General features: G+C 47.9%; 1 protein-coding gene and 1 pseudogene across 3 annotated transcripts in view; one reads left to right on the top strand and one right to left on the bottom strand.

Moving 5' to 3' along the window:
• The window catches only part of BRD4 (bromodomain containing 4), an 87,343-nt gene that overhangs the window by 39,913 nt on the left and 22,974 nt on the right, over positions 1–24,456 (top strand). For 2 of the 3 annotated variants that reach the window (XM_054717323.1, XM_054717324.1), the window contains exons 2-7: positions 12,864–13,182; positions 16,789–16,926; positions 18,203–18,338; positions 19,641–19,921; positions 20,798–21,160; positions 21,942–22,070. In XM_054717323.1, coding sequence (XP_054573298.1) covers positions 12,898–13,182; positions 16,789–16,926; positions 18,203–18,338; positions 19,641–19,921; positions 20,798–21,160; positions 21,942–22,070 — 1,332 coding nt within the window. In that variant the 5' untranslated portion in view covers positions 12,864–12,897. The remainder of the gene's footprint in view (positions 1–12,863; positions 13,183–16,788; positions 16,927–18,202; positions 18,339–19,640; positions 19,922–20,797; positions 21,161–21,941; positions 22,071–24,456) is intronic. The other variant, XM_054717325.1, reaches the window with a different exon arrangement.
• On the bottom strand, positions 5,986–7,039 carry LOC103300909 (glyceraldehyde-3-phosphate dehydrogenase-like; annotated as a pseudogene).

Consider the following 24,456-nt stretch of genomic DNA (forward strand, 5'->3'; position numbering starts at 1 on the left):
TTAATGGCATCATAAATAGGTATAAGTCCTCCACAGATCCACTACCATATCCCACTTCATTTTATTGTTCTGTGTACCTGCCTACTTGCACATTTTTACCTAATTTCATCTGTAATTTTTCATTCTGCTTTATCTCATCTCACCTTGCCACAAAGTGTAGAAACGGTTGCAAACCACAGGCCAATCTCAACTATATTGGCACACAGTCACATCATTTGTCTAAGATTTTTAGGGGGCTGCTTTCCTGATATAGCAACAGCAGAATGCAATATTGCAACAAACTATGTCTCACACAGCTGTCTTGTGTTTACTCTCTGGCCCTTTATAGGAAAAATTAGCCTGCCCCTGCTGGGAATATACTTTAGCCTAGCACTGTGGTCGGCAAACTGTGGCTCGCAAGCCACATGCAGCTCTTTGGCCTCTTGAGTGTGGCTCTTCCATAAAATACCACGGCCTGGGCGAGTCTGTTTTGAAGAAGTGGCGTTAGAAGAAGTTTAAGTTTAAAAAATTTGGCTCTCAAAAGAAATTTCAATCGTTGTACTGTTGATATTTGGCTCTGTTGACTAATGAGTTTGCCGACCACTGGCCTAGCACATTTTATCTTGTCCACATTAGAGTTTTGTTTGTTTTTACTGTATGTCCATCACAGGAACATTTTAAATTTACAAATCCATACAACAAGATTTACTTGTCAGCACCAGTGGGACCTTTTATTGTACCTGAGCCACTCAGTCCTCCATCTTTTGGCAGCTTTCTCAGGGGAAAGATGGTGTAAAATTTTCAGTTCCCCTATTTTTTTTTTTTTTTTAATCCTCACCCGAGGGTATGTTTTTATTGATTTGAGAGAGAGAGAGACAGAGACAGAGACATCGATGTGACAGAGAAATGGCAATCGGTTGCCTCTCATACATGCCCGGACTGAGGATTGAACGCACAATGGTATGTGTCCTGACCGGGAATTAAACCTTTTGGGATACACTTCAACCAACTGAACCCACCCAGCCAGGGCTCAGTGCCCCTATTTAATGACCCAACAGGTCATTTAGATTGGTTTCTAAAGCAAAGGGACTGGAATTCTGATTGGCATGGTTGGCGCTTGCCTGGGGCCTGGCTCCTGGCCCTCCTGGCTACAGGGTCCTTGTAGACCTGGTCCCTCCGTGGGAGACAGAGAGCTTGAGTGTATCTGTACTCCCCTATCAGGAAGACTGGCTCATCTGCACCTTGAGTCGCCTGGGTTAAGGCAAGCTGCTGGGTGGAGTCCAAGGTGTAACAGGCCCAGTTGGCAGGTCTTAGGGGTGTGGGTCAGAGTGTGTACAAGCTTGGGGAAGGAGGATTAAGACTTCTAAGAGCAGCTTCGGCTCACAGCCACTGGCTAGGCTCCAGGCAGTGCAGTCTGGCTGATGACATGAGTGCTGTTCTCACCAGCTGCCTGAGCTGGTTAGATGGACAAGAATCCTGTGTGTGTGCTTCCCCACTGACACAGATCACACAGTGAAGCAGGCTGTGGTCCTGAATGGGAAGTAACTTCTGCTCTGGGACCATGAGGGAGCAGACCTTCTGATACTCATGTTTTGTAACCAGTGTAACCAACAGTTCCAAGAAAGACGTTCTTAGGACAGGGTAAGAATTGCTGCAAATTAACTACATGGAGAAATTGGTGAACATTTATCCCAAGTTAGAGTTCCCCACTCCCTTCTCTTTGTTCCCGGGTATAATCTTGCACTTCCCCCAAATTATTTTTTAAAAATACATATTTTATTGATTTTTTTTTTCTTTTTTTTTTTACAGAGAGAAAGAGATAGGGTTAGAAAGTTAGAAACATCGGATGAGAAAGAAACATGGATCAGCTGCCTCCTGCAACACCCCCCCCCCCCCCCCCACTGGGGATGTGCCGCAACCAAGGTACATACCCTTGACTGGAATCGAACCTGGGACCCTTCAGTCTGCAGGCCTACGCTCTATCCACTGAGCCAAACCAGTTAGGGCCCAAATGATTTTTTGTAGTAGAGCCTTGTAGCGGTGGGGAGGTGACTTCTTTTTTCTGAAGAGTGTGTGCAACTGTGAACTTACAACTTCTTTAGGGGCTGGGGTCACCTGGTAATCACCAGCATTTTGCTTGGCATGAAACAAGTTTAGGCCACAGCCCTGTGGGCCCCTTACTGCTTGGGATGCATAAATAACAACTTGGTTTCTGCTCCCCTCCACCTTGCTTGCTATGGCATCAGCAGGGAAGTGTACTTCAGATTTCACCTATGATGTGGGCTGAATAACATTATAAACAGATGCCAGGTACTATGAGTTATCTTGGCTCTGATTTGTTTATGGGTGTGAAATTCTTTGGAAAGACCACTCCTGAAATCTAACTGAGACTCAGCTCAAGGACCATGTGGTATTCTGCAAAGAGGGTAGGTCCACTAATTAATAAATGCTGGGACTTTTTTTTTTAATATATATTTTTTTATTGTTTAAAGTATTACAAATAGTAGTACATATGTCTCCTTTTTTTTCCCCATTGACCTATCCCCGCCCTCCCCTACTCCCCATCAAATGCCCTCACCCCGCCCCAGTGTCTTGTGTCCACTGGTTATGCTTATATGCATGCATACAAGTCCTTTGGTTGCTCTCTTACCCCCAACACTCCCCAGCCTTCCTGCTGTAATTTGACAGTCTGTTCGATGCTTCTCTGCCTCTGTATCTATCTTTTTGTTCATCAGGTTTTAATATTCTTTATTATCCATAAATGAGTGAGATCATGTGGTATTTTTCTTTCACTGCCTGGCTTATTTTACTTAGCATAATGCTCTCCAGTAAAAAGTCCGGCCGTTGTTGCTCAGTAGTTGTCAACCCATGAACCAGGAGAGCACATGCTTGGGTTGCGTGCTTGATCCCTGGTAAGGGCAGCGTGCAGGGAGCAGCTGATCGATGATTATCTCTCATCATTGATGTTTCTATCTCTCCCTTCCTCTTTCTGAGATCAATAAAAAAACATTTTAAAAATAAATAAGTAAATAATAAATAAGTGCTGGGACATGAAAATGGGGTGTCATTGGTCAAACTGCAGACCCACAAGGCTCAGCAGTGCTGGTCAACTGCCTCCACCCCTGGGTTTGGTTGGTGAGCAGAGGCTGCTATGGAACAGAGCACTCTAGACAAACAAAGCCCCAGGTGACCTCTGACCAACCAGGCCACCGCTACTCTGCTTCCATGTTGTCATGGGGATGAGGATGATGAGGCCTCCTCATGCCTTATAGAGTTGCTGTGAGAATTAACCAAGTAGATACAGATCAAGTGCTTAGTGCAGAACACCAGCCCAGGAAGCACCACGTACCTACGGGCAAGCTTTCTTAGGCCCTGGCACAGGTGTGTGTGTGATAAGTATGGTCATCTTTCACGGGAGAATTGAAGCTTCGAGTCAACCTGCTCTGCTCCTGCCTTCCCTGGCATCTTGCTAACTATGTGCATGTCACTTTAGGACAGGGATGAGTAATGAACAGGACAGAGTTAAGGCAGGGTCATGGCTTTGTGGGCCCTTTGGGAGACCAAGACTTCAGGTGGAACCACAAGTATAAAGTGTAAACAGTCATAACCTGCTAGGTTTACTCAGCCTCTTAGAATGGGCAGAACTGGGACTGAATCTCTGGAAGTCAGCTTATTCCTGGGCAGGTGCATATAGCCTTTCTCTTTTCCTCTCTTGCTTGCCTTCCGAGTCCCAGAACCAAGCCTACCTTATGCCTGTCTCTCTCTCATCTCCTACTTTTCAGGAAACGAAATAGTTTCTGTTGAAATTTGAAAAACATTATATTGCGTTGTCTGCTAAATAATGTCTATTGTTAAAATGTTTTCAGGTCACTTAAATGAGTTGGTATTATAGCAATCAATGTCCTTGAAACAGAAGTGCTTAATCGGGGGGAGGGGGGTGTCTGTAAATTTAGGAAAATAATTTATTTTCATTAACCCAGAAATTCCCAAACTTTTGTGGTTCACAACATTCTTAGCATCTCAATGTTTTGTTTTACTCCTAGGCCAAAACATACAACTAAATAAGTATTAATGTCCCAGCAGTTTGAAAAAAATAAAGCACATAAGTTGGAAGGAAGACAATACCTTTGGATAATCATAATGGAATGTGTGTTACTTCCTAATGGAATGTGTGTGCCTGTTGCACAGCTCCGCACACGGTTAGAACCAGATTGGCCATCTGCTACCTGCATTTCTTGTACCACGTAGATTTTTACATGGTGTCTGCTTTTTCTTGCAGTAACTTCTGAACAACAAGCTTTGTAAGATATGATATTGTCAAAAGAAATATCGTGCCATCTGATGTTGAAATGATTGCCTTAATTTCTCTAAGCTGTGAACATGTAAGAAATCTTTTGGGAGTATATCCAGAAATGGGGCACCCAGTTGGATCATGCAAACTTCTTTGGGTTGGAAATAATAAGTGAAATTCTCTTTCCCTTGTCCTTCAACTAACTCAGCACATGGTGGCTCCTGCCTCTTGGCCACAGGTCATTGTGAAAACAAAGGAGAGCATTTTTGGGTCTTTTAGGTGTAAAACTTTGGTTGAATTGGTTGAAGATGCTGTCTACTCTGTCACGAGAATCTAGACAATAAATTTCTCCATATATCTGCAGGTAGATTTATGAGTTTTTGCATTTCCAGCTTCTCTCCCTATTGGGTCCAGGTGCTGAGAGCCATTTATTTCCTGTAGGACTCAGACACACAGAGAGCAACCCTGGCACTCACCCTCACTGATGTACCCTGTTTCTATGCATCCCTTCTTTGGTTCCCCATCTTTTGCATCTGTGAACAGCATGCTGAATGTGTGCAGGTATAGTTGAGTATGGGATTCTCAACTATATAGTTGAGGCAGGAATGAGATTCTCCTATTGTCTACCTTCAGAATGTTCCTGGAATCTGGGTCCAGTGCACCTTCCCAGCTTGCCCCTCACCCCACACTATATTCCCAACCCTGCAGTTAGGGACTTGTGAGGACAAAAAGCCAATGTGGTCACTTGGCCCCTTCACTGTGCCATCCCACCTGCCTTCCTTTCAGCTGCCTGCATACACTGGTATCTGTCCTGCCCCCAAACCTGTGTCTGTGTTACTACATTGGTCTTGCCTTCTCCTGTCTTGTCCCTCTCTGCTCCTCTCTGCCTCATCCTCCTCAGGAGTGCACACACTCCCTGTTTGTGGCCAGAGCAGCCTTGCCCTTCTTCTTTGCAGTACTCATCCAGGCATTGCTTAATCACTTACAGAATATTATTTCAACTGCAGTTTCCAGTCCTGGCATGGAGCTCAGATGAAAAGCATTGGTTGAGTGAGTGATGGTCTGGCCAGTCACCACAATTTCCTTATGCTAATGAGAGCTGCTTTCCTTTTCCAGAACTTTGGACTTGAGCTGAAAGCCCCAGAATGACAATCTGGTGTGGTCACTCTGGGATGCCCTTTATCCCAGGGTCATTCACTGATTACCTGCTTTGTACTGGGAGGACAGGGATGAAGTAAAGATGTCCCTGCTCTGGGGCTCCCGGGTGTGTGTATGGGGGGAGGCTGAGCTTCAGAGCCACAAAGAGTTCAAGGTAGCACCAGGTATAGCAAATGAAAGTTCTGAAGGTGAAGGAAGGAGTCTATTGCGGCCCTTTGTGTTGTTTGGCGCTTTGATGGTAGGGGCTGGCCTGGGCAGTATGGAGCGAGGGCGACAGCTGTGGAAAGGATTTACCCAAGGCTGCAGTCTTGTTAGGTCTGTGCCTTAGTAAAGTCATCCTAGCTCTCACATAGAGGCTACCTGGTGCCTCTGTTCCCTGGCCTACAATAGACTGATTCTTTTTTGGGGGGGAGGGGATGGGAGGAGGCTGAGTGCAGTGAACTTTATTGATGGTGCACGACAAAGTAGGGCCCCTTACACCCCTCCCCTTATTCAGGGGGTCTGGGATGGAAACGGTGGTCAGGAGATTCTCAGTGTGTCGGGGAATTGATCTCTGGGGCAAGGACTCCCCAGCAGCGGAGGGCCTCTCTTCCTCTTGCTGGGGCTGGTGGTCCAGGGGGCTCTTACTCCTTGGAGCCCATGTGAACCATAAGGTCCACCACCCTGTTGCTGTAGCCAAATTCATGGTCATACCAGGAAACGAGCTTGACAAAGTGGTCATTGAGGGCAATGCCAGCCCCAGCATCAAAGGTAGAGGAGTGGGTGTCACTGTTAAAGTCGCAGGAGACAACCTGGTCCTCAGTGAGGATGCCCTTGAGGGGGCCCTCTGATGCCTGCTTCACAACCTTCTTGATGTCATCGTATTTGGCAGCTTTCTCCAGGTGGCAGGTCAGATCCACAACCGACACATTGGGGGTGGGGGCACGGAAGACCATGCCAGTGAGCTTCCCATTCAGCTCTCCTTGGCCCCAGCCTTGGCAGCGCCAGTAGAAGCAGGGATGATGTTCTGGGCAGCCCTTGGCCATGACGCCACAGCTTCCCAGAGGGGCCATCCACGGTCTTCCGGGTGGCGGTGATGGCATGGACTGTGGTCATGAGTCCCTCCATGATGCCAAAGTTGTCATGGATGACCTTGGCCGGGGGGGGGGGGGGCCAAGCAGTTGGTGGTGCAGGAGGCATTGCTGACAATCTTGAGGGAGTTGTCATACTTGTCATGGTTCATACCCATCACAAACATGGGGGCATCCACAGAAGGGGCAGAGATGATGATGACCCTCTTGGCTCTGCCCTTCAAGTGAGCCCCAGCCTTCTCCATGGTAGTGAAGACACTGATGGACTCCACAACATACTCAGCACCAGCACCACCCCATTTGATGTTGGTGGGATCTCGCTCCTGGAAGATGGAGATGGACTTTCCATTGATGACAAGCTTCCTATTCTCAGCCTTGACTGTGCCTTTGAACTTGCCATAATAGCATCACATTGGAACATGTAGACCATGTAGTTGAGGGGGTCATTGATGGCGACAATATCCACTTTGCCAGAGTTAAAAGCAGCCCTGGTGACCAGGCGCCCAATATGGCCAAATCAGTTCACTCCGACCTTCACCATCGTGTCTCGGTTGTGGCTGCTGGCACTGGGAAGGAGGAGAGGCTGTCTGATGAACAGGAGGAGCAGAGAGCCTAGACTGATTCTTACTGGTTTCTCTTATGTTTGCTGCAGTAGGAATTAATGTTTTGGTTTTTATTTCTTATTTCAGAGAGGGAGGGAGAGAGAGAGAGAGAGAGAGAGAGAGAAACATCAGTGATGAGAGAGAATCATTGATCGCCTGATTCCCCCCCCCCCCCCCCCCCCCCGGGGGATCTAGCCCGTAACCCCAGCATATGCCCTGACCAGGAATTGAACGGTGGCCTCCTGGTTCGTAGATCAACCGCTGAGCTCCACTGGTCGGGCTTTTTCCTTTTTTAAAGGAATGGCTTCTTGACCTTTTTTAAGGATCTTACTTGCCTACAGTCATGGGAGGGCTGAGCTGCAATGTGCAGGTTTTCTGAGCCTGGCATCTCACAGAGATCCCCTTGGCTCAGTTGTTGCAGATGCATTCCCTCACATCAGCCATGGATGTCACCTCTCATTGGTTGTCCTCAGTGCCTCCTTAAAAGAAACGTTGAGGTACTTGTGGCTCCCAGGTCCATCTCATCTGTTGAAACAGCTTTCTCCACATAGCATGCCTTCATGCTTGAATTGAAAACCTCCAGCAGTTTCTTTCTTTATGGAATTGACCTCAGGCATGGAAAGTGTGTGAGTTTTGTGCCTTGGTTTTTCATGTTAAGATGGTGTGCCCCCACACCCCTTCTTGTCCCCCCTCCCAACTGTTTGCTTTGGACCCTCCTGGGGGTGCATATTCAGCTCATAAGTAGTTCAGAATCATGTGTCAGATTCTTGGCTACCCTGGATATTTAGGCCTGATCTTTGCACATCCTGTTTAATAATCACATTGCGGACCAGTAGTTTTATTGCTAGCTTTACCCAGTGGCCAGATAAGTTTCTGTTGAACGAGTACAAAAAACGTTTTACATAAATGTTAAAGGCATGCCTTAAAATTAAATACCCATTGCATTTTGAAGTTATTTATTACATGTTCTTACAAGCTAATATCTTTTTAAAGTATGATACTTTGTAAAACACTGTGTAAATATGAAAACACTGGTGATGCTTTAGCAATGTGTTTCTTCTCTGTGCCTTGGTTTCCTTGTCTTTAAAGTGGGGATGAGGCCAGATGCAATCTCAGAGATGTTTTAAGGATTTAGATAATACCATGTGTCAGATCTGAGCCAGCTGGCTAGGAATGGGGTTTTGGCTTTTATGGTGGAGGTAGTTTAAAGCACAGAGATGAAGCAGAGTTCAGGATCAGGTTTTCTGTAGAAAAAGCTCTGTTCATTTTGTGAACAGAAAATTCAGTTTCTTTGCCCTTAAGGGCTGCCCATCTGGCCCTGGATTAAAGGTGAAGAAAAGTGGTTATTGACCAGAGCCCTTTACCCCTTGGCTTCTCAGAGGGTTTATTTGGAAAGAGAAAAGGTACAGTCTAGCCCCAATGCTCCAGAAATCAGTTACCTTGATGTCATTTTGCCTTAGGGCATTGCTTCGAGATTTCCAGAATATCATTACTTAGTGGAAAATGTATGGGACTGCTTCCTCCTCATGGGACTTGCTTGGTAGGGATCTGGTGTCCTTGTGGCTGACAGGGCTCCACTGCGTTGAGGCCAGAATGACTCCTCCAGGGAGGGGCCACCGACAGCCCCTTGCCTGCAGGGATTCACCAGATGTGTTTGTAATTCCTAAGCTTCTTTCTAGGGGGAATGTAATAGTGGAAACCAAAGTGTACATCATTCTTTATCTTCATTTAATGCCCTCTCCCTCCCATGCTCACTTCTCTAGCACACCCAGGCCTCCCTTCATGATGGGGCCACTTGTCCCCTTTTGTCCCTTTAGGCACATTGGTCTGCTGCGTGGCCAACTATAGGCATTTTTAACCCTACTGACATACTACTTCTCCGTGGTGCTGCCCCTCTGTCAATATAAGCACTCCCAAAGGCATGTCCTGTACCTCTCTCTGTCTCATTTCAAGCAGTGAGCCAAAGGCTCCTGGCCAGCTGGCAAGTTGCCTAGTCATTCACTCTGTCTCCTCCTCCTGTCTCACTGGCCCGAATGTTACCCAGTAAATGATTACCTCGTCCACTTACCTAATCGTGGAAGTCTGATGTTCTATGAATGCTTTTCTGTCATTTCTCTCTCTTCCAACAGTTTCCTGCAAAGTCTCCTGGCCCATTGGCTTCTCCGCTTGCAGCTTTCAGTCATGCAGTCGGTTTTGGCTGGCTCCCCTCTGGAGAGAGTCACAGACTGAGGCCACAAGCCAGAGGCCTTCTGTGCACATGGCCAGCCCTCCATTTCCCCCACAGCTCTCCTGGAGGCCAGGTTGCCCTCACCACTCCTGCCTCACCCATCTTGTGTTGATACTTGTATCCTTAACTCTGTGCACACGTGCGTGCGTGTGTGTGTGTGTGCGTGTGTGTGTGTGTGTGTAATTAGTTTACTGTTTTATTTATAGCACCTTTTTCTGAAAGAAAACCAAATCAGAACACACATGGATAGCAGTAAAATTAAATACCATGAGAACAAAACAACATTAAGTTCTGTTCAGATAATAGTCTGTAAACCCTCCCCCGGCCTCACCCAAACCCTGGCGTGTCGCTCTGCAGATGGCTGTAGACCCTGTTTCTTTGAGGTTGAGGTCCTACTCTTGATCAACTAAACCTGAGAACTTGGAGAAATCCTCTTTTCCTTGCCGCTCACCTCAGGATGAAGGCACGCCTTTTGTCTGCAAGGTTCCATGCCCTTCCGAATGTAGCTTCCAGGGTGCTGCCACTCCCTCTGTCCCTTTCTCAGGTTACTCACGACACCCTGATGCATCTTGCTTGGGTCACCAGTATTTGTTCTCTATTCTCTGAGCAAGCTTTTTCTGACAGTTCCATCCCTTACTCCCAGCCTTTGGTTGCTTCTCCCTGGATCTACCTGTAGGCATTTTCAACTCTACTGGCCCCCTTGCTGCTTTCATTGGAGTGCATTTTATTCAAGTCTTGGCTCTGGGGCCCATCTCTTATTGCCAAACTCCCAGTCAGGTGCCTTCATGTGTCTCCTTCCCATCAGTGTCACCTCTGTCCCCATTGCCCTGCATTGATTTATGCTATAGGCACTATTTTTTCTGGACGTCACATGGCCATTAGTTCTAGCCACACTTGTACCACCCCAATGGGTACTTGCCTTGTATTCCCAGAGCCTGAAGCAGGCCTACCCAGTTACATCTTCCTTTGGAAACTATTGTAGTCCGAATAGTGTTCCTGTGGCCCACTGTCAGATGAAGTTATTTAAGTGGAATGCCCTTCATGATCCTGCACTTCTGGCACGCTTTTCTCTTAGTTTGGGGCTACTCCCCGCAAGCTGCTGCCCAGCTGATCTTCACCTCCAGTCTCCCTCACATTCTCATGGCAGCACTGGGTGCCCCTTCCCTATCTCAAGCACCGTGTGTGCAAGAGGTACCAGAAAACAGCTTGGCACCCACAAAGGCCTCCCTAACCCCTCTTCCTCTAAGTGTTCTGCCTGAGCTCTGGGCTCTGTTCTCCAATAGAACCCACTCTTCTTAGAGATTACCTTAGGAGCCATCCCTCCCCTCTTGAGGCTTGGGAGTACTCTGGGAGGGCACATACTGTAAATTTTTGCCTGATGTCTTAGACGTAGTTAGATCTCATTAAATAGTTAAGTTCAGCATGGGGTGCAAGACTCCTTGGAGCAGGCAGCATGATTGATGAGAGCACTATGGAAGAAAAGCTGTCTCTCTGGCCATGTCAGTTTTGCTAGTCCTCAGACTCATCCTGTAACCAGGACCCCAGCGTTGGGGGCATGTGGCTAGGATCCGCCTGCCTGCCTCAGGAAGTCCAGCTCTCTATAGCCCCACCGAGTTGCTTTTACATAGCAAGCTCTCTCTCCCCTGGTGCTTTTAAAATTTGATCATTTACCAGAATTGCATTTGCAAAAATCTTTGTGGGAACTTTGGTTAAAAGTACACGTGGACTGGATTATAAAGTAATTCATCAACAGAGTGCCTGGCATGTGCTAAGTGTGTTCCAGAAAGAAAGCTGTGACAGAGCCAGCCAGTTTTCCCTGTCTTGTTTTGTCCCCTGCCTACCAGAGTCCTGTGGTCCTAAAATAGATCCTCTTTCATAAGCCCTTGCCTGACTTCCTCAGCCAGAGTTCTTTTATCCCTAGTAACTCTTGGGTTTATTAATGGAGATGCTCCTGTGATGCAGGCAGCTGCTAGCCAACAAAGTCTGTCTTGCTCTGCTCACTGGGTTTAAAGCTGATCATTCCTTTGTCTTGCTAGTAGGAAAGTGTCAGAAAAGCAGTGTACAAAAAGAATGCAAATGGTCAGCACATGTTTGAGCAATGTTTCTTCTCATTAATAGAATCTGGGAACTCTCAGCATTGTGCATAAGGGTGGGTTTGTGTGTCTGGAGAGTGGTTTGGCAATAAAAACGTGTAATGCTAGCCCTAGCTGGTTTTGCTCAGTGGATAGAGTGTTGGCCTGCGGATTAGAGTCCTGAATTCTATTCCGGACAAGGGCACATGCCCGGGTTTCGGGCTTGATCCCCAGTAGGGGGCATGCAGGAGGCAGCTGATCAATGATTCTTTCTCATCATTAATGTTTCTCTCTCTTCCCCTCTCCCTTCCTCTCTGAAACCAATAAAAAAAATATTTTTTAACTTGTATCCCTGCCCTAGCCATTTGGCTCAGTGGAGAGAGCATCGGCCTGTGGACTGAAGGGTCCCAGGTTTGATTCCGGTCAAGGGCACGTGCCTGGGTTGCAGGCTCAATCCCCAGTGGGGAGCATGCAGGAGGCAGCCTATCAGTGGTTCTCTCTTATTATTGATATATCTATCTCCCTTTTCCTTCCTCTCTGAAATCAGTTTTAAAAACAAAAACATATACCGCTGACCTGCAGTGGTCTCTTTAGAATAACTTCAGCAGATACACAAAATCACCCTTGTAAGGATGCTTTTTGCAGAATTTGTGTGGCTTGAAGCAGAGGTCGTTCAAGTTACAGGGATCCACAGGACAAGGGGGTTCAGATAGGCGCTGGGTGAGGGTGGGGATAAATAAGCTTTAAAATCAAGTTAATAAAATGGTAAGTCAAGTATGGATTCATTATTGTGTTATCAGCAGTTCCTTGTGGGATTTCTTTAATCAGCAACCACATATGATTTAAGTTGCCAGAAGATGTTCTTAGTAAGCTTGAGGCTTTGCCTGGAACACTCAGTAGTGGACAGTGGCCATCCCAGAAGGGCAGGCCAGCCTTTCTACTCCTCCCTGCCTGGCCTCTGCTCATCAAATGGAATTACTGACTTGGTTTCATTATTCATGAGCCATAAATACAAACAAGAATTTTAATGTAAATGACATATTTGGGGCTTGCAAATCACCCTCTCTCATACATGGGCAATGTCCCCTAAAAGCTCTCAGGTGTTATAAAACCTGGTTTGTCTGTTTTTTTGTTTCTTTTTTCTAAAAACCTGATTTGTTGCTCATTGTCCCTCCTGCATGAGCTCCATAGAGCCACAGCCCCTGCCACCTCCTGTTTGGCTTACCTCCATGCCCTGTTTCTCCCAGTTGTTACTTGTTCTCTTTCCTTTTGGATGACAAGTCTTTGAGAAGAGCAGGCCCTGGAGCCCTTTTAGTCAGTGCATGCATGGAGTGGCTCCTTGGCCTAGCTGACCAACCAGTCTTTGCGAGAGGAGCTTAGTCCTTGGTCATGGTGGTGGTGTGGAGACACATGTCATCATGGTGGCGCCTCTCCACTGATGGTGGCTTTTCTTTTCCCTTTTAGAGTGCCCGGTGAAGAATGTGATGGGATCAGTAGCATGTCTTCGGAGAGCGGCCCTGGGACGAGATTAAGAAATCTGCCCGTAATGGGGGATGGACTAGAAACTACCCAAATGTCTACAACGCAGGCCCAAGCCCAACCCCAGCAAGCCAACGCAGCCAGCACCAACCCCCCGCCCCCGGAGACCTCCAACCCCAACAAGCCCAAGAGGCAGACCAACCAACTGCAATATCTGCTCAAAGTGGTGCTCAAGACACTATGGAAACACCAATTTGCGTGGCCTTTCCAGCAGCCTGTGGACGCCGTCAAGCTAAACCTCCCTGTGAGTAGTTTGAGCAGGAACCCAGAGTAGCATCTTCCAGGGCTCTTTTTACGCTGCTCCTGGGGAGGATAGACTGTAGGGCAGGGTAGAGATATGCTTGAGTTGTTGTGAAAGCATGAGACCCAGCTCTGAACTCCAGCACCCTCCGGCCCTAGAGTGAGTGGTTTCAGCAATCCTGAGGAGTGGTGATGAGGAAGAATAGAGGACGTGCTCATTGGCTTAAGCAGATTAGGATCCCAGGAAGTATTGTGTAGAGAGCAATTGAAACAAAGGTAAAGGAGTACTTGCAGTTTCCCTTTCATTCCATGGGTAGCTGAAGGGGGAGCACTTCTGTCCCCTCTCTTCTCAGGTGCTCCTAACCTTCTCAGAAGTAGATGCGGTTGATCAAACCATGCAAGAGAAGGCTGGCTTGCTGCAGGAGCAATCCTCTTCTGGTACTGGTGCCATTATTGTCACTCAGAGCATAGGACAGGGAAGGTAGTTGATTATTTCCCAGGGAGCAAGTTCGTGGAAGTGGCCTGGCTGGAGGCCGGGTATGGGTGCATCTTTGTCCCAGCTGCCTCTCTGCATGCCCTCATGCCTACCCGCCCCTTTGTGGCTATACTGCACTAGCTCTTGGTGATTTTTTGTTGTTGTAGTTGTGTGTTTTTTATTTTGTACTCTCTGCCTCTTCTCTCTCTAGAGAGGTTTCTGTTTGTCTACATTTCTAGCAAATGATTCTGGAAACTCGACTTATAACCTTAACTGAACCTCAAGGAACAAATGGGATAAATGCTTTAATATTGTCTTTTCTTCAAATGCTTTAATTGTTTTTTTCTTCAAAGCATCAAGGACTGAATGTCTTTAAGTTGCCCTCTGCTGTTTGCTAAGTCCCATCCCTACACCTCCAACCCCTGCACCAGGAATTGGAATTAGATAACCCAGGCAGCGGTTTATGAGTGCTAGAGCTATATAGCTGTAGGACCTCCACCTTAGCCAGGCATCCAGATTCAAGTAGGATGAACACACTGGCATGATTCTCCTGGCTTAAAGGCCACTGTATCTGGGACAACTGTCCAGTGCTATCGGTCCACTGAATACATGTCATGTGCACTTGAGAAGAGAGAGTCAGGAGAGGGCACTGCAGGTCTGAGTCGTGAACTGGCTCAGGAAAGAGGATGGAGGCAAAGAGGGCCTCGCCAAATTTGGACTTCAGAGGCCACACTTGTCATTGACTATAACAAGGGGTAGAGGCAGCTGACCTGTCACTAGAGGGAAGCTCTTGGGAGAGCTTGCTACTCTGGTCTCTGGTTGAGCTGGTTGTGCAGGGTCCCAGATGAGGGTGATCTTCCTAGAGCAAATACAAAAAATGGGGGAGAAGAAGCCCTGGGGAGGAAACCAGGGAGGTGGGAGCTTGCAGAGGGGAGCCAGGAGACCTACCAACAGAGAGCAGTCCCCCATGTCTCCACATTGGAGGCTACAGGGGGGGCAGAAATGAGGATTCCGACCTGACCCTCCTGTTGGCCTTTAGGAAGGCATTGGTGACCTTAGGAAGATGTGACGCAGAAGTAGAAACCAGATTCTCGACGGTGTGAATGAGAAGGTGAGGACACGAAGCCATCATTCGAAGAAATTTGGCTTTGAAGGGAAACGCGTCAGGGTCAGAACAAAGAAGGGGTTGGTTTGTATAAGGTGATGCAGAGAGGGTGAGGCAGACAGGAGAAAGGGCACTGGGGGCTTTTAGGCAGGAGCGTACTAGCCAATGGGACAGCCACAGGGGCAGGTTGTCTATTAGGTCAAGGATTCCACTTGTCTCTGACTGTTGACATCACCCTCAGCAGTTCTGATATAGGAAGGAGAGGCGGATAGACAGTGGCACTGATCCATTATCTTTAGAGGTAGGAATAGTGAGAAGTAGACCCAGAGGGGCAGGGTGGTGGTGGTGGTGGTGGTGGGTGGTGGTAGGCTGGGAGCAATGTCATGCTAAAGCCCAGTTTTTCCGGGGACTCAATCCCCCACCCCTCCACCTCCCGTTTTAGGAGATGTTAATAGGCTCACCCAAAAAAGGTTTCCTTTCCTTCTTTTCCTGTTTTCTTATGCCTTCCAGATCTTCACCTCCATTTTCGTCTCTGGTTCTTGTTGGCAGACATTTCACTAGAATGCCTGCCTCTTTCAAATTCAGTACACATGTATGGTTGGATTGTCATTCCACTAAACCCACTGCCTCCTTGTCAGTCCCTTTTCCCTACCACCCTCTTTTTGTCTTCATCCCACCTCCTACCATGTCCTCTATCCTCAACCACTGTCCTGTTTGCCCTTGAGTCACTTGACACACTGTGGTCACTTCAAGCACCTGACACCTTCTAAGAGACCTCTGACCATAAATAAAATCTGAATTTCCATTGGGACAGATATATCTGGACTTGATTCTCTTGGGAGAGATCAGAGCACAGTAAAATGTAGTAGAAAGTCTGGTTCAGTCTCCCCTTTGAGGCCTCTTGGCCAGGATGCCTAGAGCTGGGATCTATGTGAGCTGGTGATCTTTGTTCCTTTTCTCCTGGGTTTCAGAGCAACTCAAAACCTCACACCCCCAGCTTGCCTTTTCAGTACTGCCCACCACTGTTCCCAGCTAGGACGTTGGCACATGCTAACAGATAGGCCTTCCCCTGCCATAGGCTTCCACTTGGACTTGGTCCTGTTACCCCATTCAAGCCTAATTACGGGGTTCTTGCTGGGGCTAGGTGGCTGCATGCAGGTCCCCCGCCTGGCTCTCTGGTCCTTCCACCTGGAAACCTAGGTGCTTGTTCTGTTCCCAAATTCCCCTATGGTTGTTTTTAAAAATAAACATTTGGTTTTAGTATTCCAGACTTAGAAGAAAGCTGTGGCGATAGTAGTGTTTGATCCAAAGGGCTTGTGGACATCTATGCTTGCCATATGGCTCCTTCTGTTTGGCACTTGTAGAATAAGAACCAAGGGTTTGAGGAGGGTCTGTGAAGGCTGTGCAGATTCCTCATTTGACAGTTAACCTGTTTAGTGCTTACTTGTACCAGATACTAATGGTTCCTTCGTGGTAAACTGTGTACAAGTAAAAGAAGTGAAAGTCCAATGAATTTGACTGAAGGTGGAGGTCTGCTCCATGATTATTCAGTGTGACAAGAAGTAAGGGATCCAGTTGTTAGGCGTGAGCTCCACTACTGGTTCCATTGGAGTTTGCATTTTATGGACGCATAAAATATCACATTGTGGAGAGAAAGTAGAACCTGCCACAAGTGGTTTTACTAGATAAAAACTGCTTTTGTAAAGGCTGTATGTTCTCCCCATTATTTATTTAAAATGGAAGGTCACTTTAACATACACACACACAAGAAAAAAATCTCAGTAAAGACAACCTGTTCCCAGACAGGGCAATTGACAAACTTGAATGTTTTTTCTCCAAATTACCACCTAGCATTTGGGAATCCTTCCCTGGTCTACTTTATCTTGGGGTCCCCTTGAAATTGTTCACGACACCATGGAAGAACTTCGGGCTGTGCATCTGTGGAGTGACCTGTGAGATCTGTAGGCCCAGCTATGAGTGCTGTGTGACTGCAGAGGTGACACTGGCCTTTTGCTCTCTCTGCTCTCCAGGATTACTATAAGATCATTAAAACACCTATGGATATGGGAACAATAAAGAAGCGCTTGGAAAACAACTATTACTGGAATGCTCAGGAATGTATCCAGGACTTCAACACTATGTTTACAAATTGTTACATCTACAACAAGGTGAGATGTTGGGGCCAGTGTCCAGCTGCCCTACGGGGAGGAAGAGGCGGATATGTCTGAAGCGCATAGGTAGGGCTGTTGGAGTAGATTGGAGTCTGACAGAGGACACTGTTAGAAGCAGGGGTAATGGAACCTGTGGTCTTGCTTATGACTGTGTTTCTTTTGCGGGGAGAGGGGTGCTGTGTGTTTTTATTCTGAGCCGTCCTTGTTAGCTTGAAGCACGTGCTTCTTATGCCCTTGGGATTTGGGTTCTTGAGTATGTGTAGTAGAGAAGGTATAAGAAGAACAATGAGGACTTGTTAGAAAGTCCATTTGGATGATGTAAATTGTCAAGAAGAAGTCTACAAAATGTATGCTCAAACAGAAACCTCAATGTGAGAGAGGGGGCAGTGGGGCCTGCCTCATCTGGAACTGTGAACATGACTGTTGTCAACTTGTAGCAATAGAAGCAAGTGTCCCCCAGTCTTACATGTAGACCTGAAGATCACTTCTTAATCCAGTAGCCAAACCTTTAAGCTTGGCTGTGCCATGAAGCCGGATCATTTGTTTACAGTTCAGACCACACATGTGATTAAAACCAACCCTTTCAAATAGAATGACCCTGAAGGGAGACACTATACAGAAATCACCTTTTGACCTCTGCTGGTGTAGTGGGTAAAATTGCCCAGAAGAGATGGGTAGGTGAGTTTCTTGAAGTTTACCACATTTTTTTTAATTCTCAGCTCTCACTATTAGATTTAAGCAAAATGTGCACAGATGAGGTTCTCAGTTTAGAGCTGAGTGGGAACAGTATACTACAGACTAGGCGAGATTGGGGATCCGTAAGGCAGTATGGGATGGTCATTGCCCAGAGCCCAAGTGAGCTGGCTTGGAATACACTGGGGAACATGGATGGAGCCCTGCTAACATACCTGTAGCAGGAAATCATGTGTAAATCAAGTACATCTAGTGAAGTTGAATAGTATTAAAAGAAGGGCCCCTGTGTCTGATTGATAGATTGCTAGATGTTTAAGGCATAAGGATGGTTTCTCAGATGGGCCAGAGCTTAAAAGGCTAGAGAGGGAGGTGCTGGTTCAGCAGACGTGCAGGTACATGAGACTGTGATGCCTAGTGGTATAGCTGTGTTGTGGGCCTTTGGGGTTCATCTCGGGGAACCTGAATATGATGCTTCACACTTTGGGTAGAGGTGGTGGCACAGTGTGGGGAATTCTTGCTCTGCTTAGAAGTTGGGGTGGGGGGGGGCGGTTCTGACCCTCATACTACATGTCTCTTCCAGCCTGGAGATGACATAGTCTTAATGGCAGAAGCTCTGGAGAAGCTCTTCTTGCAAAAAATCAATGAACTGCCCACAGAAGAAACAGAGATCATGATAGTTCCGGCAAAAGGAAGAGGACGTGGAAGGAAAGAAGCAGGTAGGGGCCCCCACACTGAAATAACGAGGAAATGGCTTCATTTCCCCCCATTGTTTGCCCCTCTCCACTCCAGTAGAAGACTAGGAGTAGTAGGAAGATGGATGCTGGTTGGATACAGTTGGACCAGGTTCAGTGGTGGACCTGCCCCAGCGGGATCCATGACTGTGTAACCCTCCCCCAAAGTAGAGCCCTGCCTTTTTTGATGGGCTTCAGTTAAGAAGAAAGTATAACTTCTTTAAAATATTTTTAAATTATGTTCATTTTTTACCCTGCCAGCACCATAGATAGTCTCTGCTTTTTCATTTTAGAGAAAAGAAATTAACCTGAACAAAGGCACTTTTAATTAAACCCAGTCTTAGAGTCTCGGGGGTTTGTTATCTGAATTATCTTAATGTGTTTGTGTTGGAGCCCTGCCTGTTTTTTGGTGCCCGGACTTTTAGTCTGCCTTGCCTATCTCAGTGCCTATTCTTGCCTTCTGCATCTTGCCGTTCATGGTTCCTTGCTGCAGAATGGTGATGCTTGCAAGGTGGCCATGCTGTGAGCTATTTGCTTCTCGCAGGAGCCAGCTTTCACCTGCCTTCCCACCACACTCAGAAGTGGTGATTTCATGGAAGCAATGAGAGTTAGTTGCCCTGCAATGCTGAGGGGTAGCCAAGGAGAGCTGGTCTCAAGTCACCCTTTAGCCACAGAACCTGCCTGCATGTGGGGCAGACATAGGGCTTTGTATATCTGGGCTCACCCGCACAGCTGCAGGGAGGCAGCAGCTGGCCAGTCTCTCTGTAGCTCAGGAAAGTGGGAGCTTGCCAGTTTCCAGAAGCCTTGGCTATGGCTTCTAATGCCCGCCCCCTACCAGGAACACTTGCTCAGAGGCAGTGCTTCTGGGAATGAGGACAGCACTGCCTGAAATTGCCAATAAACATTTTTCTGCTCTTCATCCGCAGTCCTGGTGCTGACTCTCAATGTGTGTTTCCTCCTTCAGCCCAGGCCTCCCTGCTTATGAAGGGTCTTTGTGCCCAAGAGGATACTTGCAGCCAAGATCCCCAGGAAGTGTGAATGCATTGCACCCACCACTACTGAAGCAAACCCTCTCTCCACCCGACCCCAGCCCTCCCCAGCAGGTGGACAGACTTAGCTGAGGTCTGGGGTGTTTTGAGATGTTTTCTCTTAGGCAAATAGCTATGGTGACACTGTGTGCCACATCTATGAAGATCTGTGCTCACCACATGTGGCAATGTCCCCAGGAGGTTAGCTTGCATGTGTCAGATACAGCATCTAACCACCTATCCCTTTTATGGTTGGTAGGGCCGGCAAAACCTGGCGTCTCTACGGTACCAAACACAACGCAAGCATCGACTCCTCCGCAGACACAGACCTCTCAGCAAAACCCTCCACCTGTGCAGGCCACACCTCACTCCTTCTCCACCATCACCCCAGACCTCATTGTCCAGACCCCTGTCACAGTGGTGCCTCCCCAGCCACTGCAGACTCCCCCCCCTGTGCCCCCTCAGCCCCCACCCCCACCAACTCCCCAACCTGTGCAGAGCCATCCACCCATCATTGCGGCCACCCCACAGCCTGTGAAGGTGAGTGTCCCTTATGTGCTTGTGTGTGGCCCAGCCCAACCACTGGTGGGCTCCTACCACCTCAGCTAGCGCTCTCCCACCCCTACTCCTTGATTTGTAGCAGTGAGCCTTGCAGGAGATAGCTACCCATCCTTGCCAGTGCTTCATGAAGAGCGTGTCCTGGCTCCCAAGGGCACTTGTGAGTGTTGGGGGGTGGGGGAGAGGATTAAGTCAGCATAGTCCAGAAGCTACTGACCCAAAGATCCCATAATGGAGGCACAGTCTCCTGAGGTTGTTGACCCCTCCCGTTTCTGATTTAGACCATACATGTTGACAGAGGCTAGCTAAATAGTTTCTTTTTTTTTTTTTTTTTTTTTATTTATTGATTTCAGAGAGGAAGGGAGAGGGGTAGAGAGATAGAAACATCAATGATGAGAGAGAATCATTGATCGGCTGCCTCCTGCACGCCCCCTATTGGGGATCGAGCCCACAACCCGGGCATGTGCCCTTGGCCGGAATCGAACCTGGGACCCTTCAGTCCGCAGGCCGACGCTCTATCCACTGAGCCAAACCGGCTAGGGCTAAATAGTTTCTTGAAACATGCCCTCCAAGGTGGCCTACTGGCAGGCTCGGATCTGGGAATCCCCCAACAATGAGTAGGAAGCTGCGTCAGGATGTTTTGTTGGCCTTTGATGAGCAAATACAACGCTCAGTGGCATGCATTCTTCTGCCCCTAGAAGGGCCTGTCCCAGCTGCAGAGCAGAGTGGTGGGACACGGTCTCCTATTCCTTGGGAGGGTTGGGACCATAGGAAGGACCTGGTCTCGGGAGTGACTTTGAGGGCTCGAAATGCCAACCACACCCTTGACTGTGCTTATCTCTTCTGTGCTTTCTGCAGACAAAGAAGGGTGTTAAGAGGAAAGCAGACACCACCACTCCCACTACCATCGATTCCATTCATGAGCCACCTTTGCTGCCCCCAGAGCCCAAGACCACCAAGCTGGGCCCCCGGCGGGAGAGCAGCCGGCCTGTGAAGCCCCCAAAGAAGGATGTGCCCGACTCACAGCAGCACCCAGCACTGGACAAGAGCAGCAAGATCTCAGAGCAGCTCAAGTGCTGTAGTGGCATCCTCAAGGAGATGTTCGCCAAGAAGCATGCGGCCTATGCTTGGCCTTTCTACAAGCCCGTGGACGTGGAGGCGCTGGGCCTTCATGACTACTGTGACATCATCAAGCATCCCATGGATATGAGCACAATCAAGGTGGGCCAGCAGGTGTCCATGAGGCCAGGGAAGACCCCAGAACTGTGCCCCAGCAGCTCTCTAGCCGCCTCACCAGCCCAAAGGAGTGCAGCTCCCCCTTCTGGGAACTATAGGGACATGCTCCTAGACAATTTGGCAGTTTTGGTCTGAGGAAAAGAGCCCTCTTTGGCCTTGGGGCCCAGTGCCACTGGCACCTTGCATACAGTAGATGCTCCAGAGAGTGTGGGGTTTGATGACTTTGCCAGGCTCTGTGTCATGGGGAGGGCCTTGCTGTCTTCTCTCGGTAGGAGGCACACGACAAGCGCTGGCATTTCATCACTGTCATATTCTGAGGCCTTCTTTTTTTATTGTAAGCTTTTTTGCATTTTTCTTCTGAGAGTGGAGTAAGCCTACCCAAACACGGGGTGGGCACAGCGGGGACAACTATGTTCTTTAGACCAATGTTTTGTCCTCTGTCACCAAAACAAGTTTTGTACACCTGGTCAGAGCAGGGCCCAGCCCTCCCTTTTCAATTCTGGCTTAAAAGCTCTGCCTCTGTGGATTCTAGGTCCACTTCTCCCTTATCCAGGCAAAGTGACCACATGGGTGGGTTTGCATCCTAATGGCAGTTTCCAGCCCTGAGAATTGCTGTTGAGTGTTACCTTTTCCACCTGGCACTGAGAACTAGGGTGATGACCTCTTTCCATGGTCTGGGTTAAATCCCAGCTTGCTCCTGCTAGTAGCCCTCCCTGTTGCTACCTTCCACCAGCAGGGGCAGACACAACCTGTCTTGTCTTTCCAGTCTAAACTGGAGGCCCGTGAGTACCGTGATGCTCAGGAATTTGGTGCAGATGTCCGGTTGATGTTCTCCAATTGCTACAAGTACAACCCTCCTGACCACGAAGTTGTAGCCATGGCCCGAAAGCTCCAGGTGAGGCTCTGGGAAGCTCCTGGGCAGGCCAGGCCTCTGTGGGCCTTGGCAGACTTTATCTCTGTCACTTGCTTTTGGCGTATGCCACATTGCTTTGGAATAGTGGACTCCGGATCACACCTACATTTCATATTGAGATCGTTCCATTATAATTAAAGCAGGGGGCTTGGTTGGGGTTTGGATCTTGGGCATTTTGGGTTTTATTTGGGATATCCCACTGAAAGCCCCCATCTCCCTTGCATTTGGTTGTCCTTGGTTAGAAGAGTGTGTGTGCTGTTCATGGCCCAATCTCTTCTCCAAAACAGACCTGTCTCAGGTGGGGGGCGGGGGTGTGACACTCTTGCCAGGTAGACACTTTGTCACAGTTGTGAGCTAAAGTAACTACTTGACCTTGGGCATTTCTTTACTATAGCCCTGAAGCCTTGGCTTGCCTTCCAACTGCAGAGCCTCTGCTTTTAGATGTCCCATGTGTTCACAGTGCCCTAATGGGATTCCTGTTCCCTTTAAGTGGATCCTGGGCTGTGCACACTGTAGATGTGCGGGTAATGGAGGAGCAGATTACAGCATAAATGTGTACATCACGTTCTTTGTGTGTATGTGTGTGTGTTTTTAAGGGAATCATATACACAAATAGCAACAATTAATCTTTGGTTAGAAAGATGAGAGGTTAAATTGTGAAGAATAAAGTCAATATTTAGTACTGTTATAATCTGTCTTCTTTTTTTTAATCTTTAAAATTACACATATAAGGCTCCAGGTTGCTTCTGCTTTTAGGGACAGACACAGCAGGCGTGGGCTAGGCCACATGCCAACACAAGGTGCCAGTTCTCTGGCTGGAGCTCAGGTCCATCTCACATCCCATGTCCAACCCTCATCTGGTGGCTGGATGGGACTTCCTCACACTTGGCTTTTCCAGCCACTTGTGAAATACTTTCAGGGCAGAAGTCAGGACTTGGAACTACTTTTGCGTCTTGTGGGTCTATTCCAGTTGAAGGTCACCTGAGCCCTGCTGCCCACCTGCCTCCCAGATATGTTAGCTCCACATGTTGTTTCACTGGAGCCAAGGCAGTCTCCCCAGTTCTTTCACTTGGCCTCTGTCCTAGTCAGGGGCTGCCTTGGGTTCAAAGAATGTGTCCAGAACACTTGGGGTAGAAAAAAAAAAACTTGTTATTAGTATGGACCTGCCTGGTTTTATTTTGTCTTAGTTTTGGGGAGGCAAGGGGACTCTCTATTTGGTAATGTTGGCTTTCTTCACATTTCTACTGGTTCGCTTTTTTACTTTAGCATTTCCCATCCTTGAAGTAGTATAGGCTTTATCATTTTACTGCAATTCTCACACGTGGCCACCAGATGGCAGTGGTGCTCACAGTATTGCACCTTAGACAAAACACCTAACCCTCCTGGAAGGACTGGGGCAGCTTTTTCCCAGATTGATTCCCACACACTTTATTTGCCTTCATGCAAACAGATAAACCCAAACAAGTTCTCTGCCAGCACCAAAGATTGTCTTCCTAACTTTTGTGCCTGTTTTAAGGTTGGTGTTTTCTTCTTTATTTTGCCTTTTTTTCCCCCCCTTTTCTGAGTGGTATAAGCATGCTTTCAGGGCCGGGTTTTTTCCCCCCCCCCCTAATATATGTTTTTATTGATTTTAGAGGGGAAGGGAGAGAGAGATAGAAACATCGGTGATGAGAAAGAACCATTGATCAGCTGCCTCCTGCACACCCCACACTGGGTGGGGATCGAGCCCACAACCTGGGCATATGCCCTTGACCGGAATTGAACCTGGGACCCTTCAGTCCACAGGCTGATGCTCTATCCACTGAGCCAAAGCAGCTAGGGCTCAGAGCGGGTTTTACCCATAGCAAGGCCACTGATATGCTTGCCACACAGCAGCCTCTTTCTAAATATTGATTCTAAGTACCAGGCTGGGCTGGACTGGCAGTACACAGGTGGGTAGCTCAGCACAGGACCACCTCCACCCCCAGCCTGCTTTGTCTGATGCAAGGTATGGGTCACCTTATTGAAAGTAATAAACCAGGAGGAGGATGGGGTCTCTGCTGAATGGCAGAGTTGAAGTGTCAAGCTCTCTGACATCTCTCTGAAAGGCAGTTGCTATTTGTATGGCATTGCGGGCTTTGTTTTATTTCTTTCTCTCAAAGCTCTTCTGGATCAACATGGTTTAGATCACTGGATTTCCCAGCAGGAAGGGAGAGGAGAGAAAGGTACAAAGCCCCAACCCTTGTTTGCCTCTGTAAGCAGTCTGGAGACCTGTTATCTCTTAGGTTATGCCCAAGGACTGGGATTTACCTGGGAAGTGTGATATGAAAAAGGATCTTCTTTGTTTTCCTCTTTCAGTCTCTAAATTCTGGGCTTGGCAGCTATTGTC

Source organism: Eptesicus fuscus, chromosome 6 (genome assembly GCF_027574615.1).
Source record: "Eptesicus fuscus isolate TK198812 chromosome 6, DD_ASM_mEF_20220401, whole genome shotgun sequence".
Taxonomy (NCBI): Eukaryota; Metazoa; Chordata; class Mammalia; order Chiroptera; family Vespertilionidae; genus Eptesicus; species Eptesicus fuscus.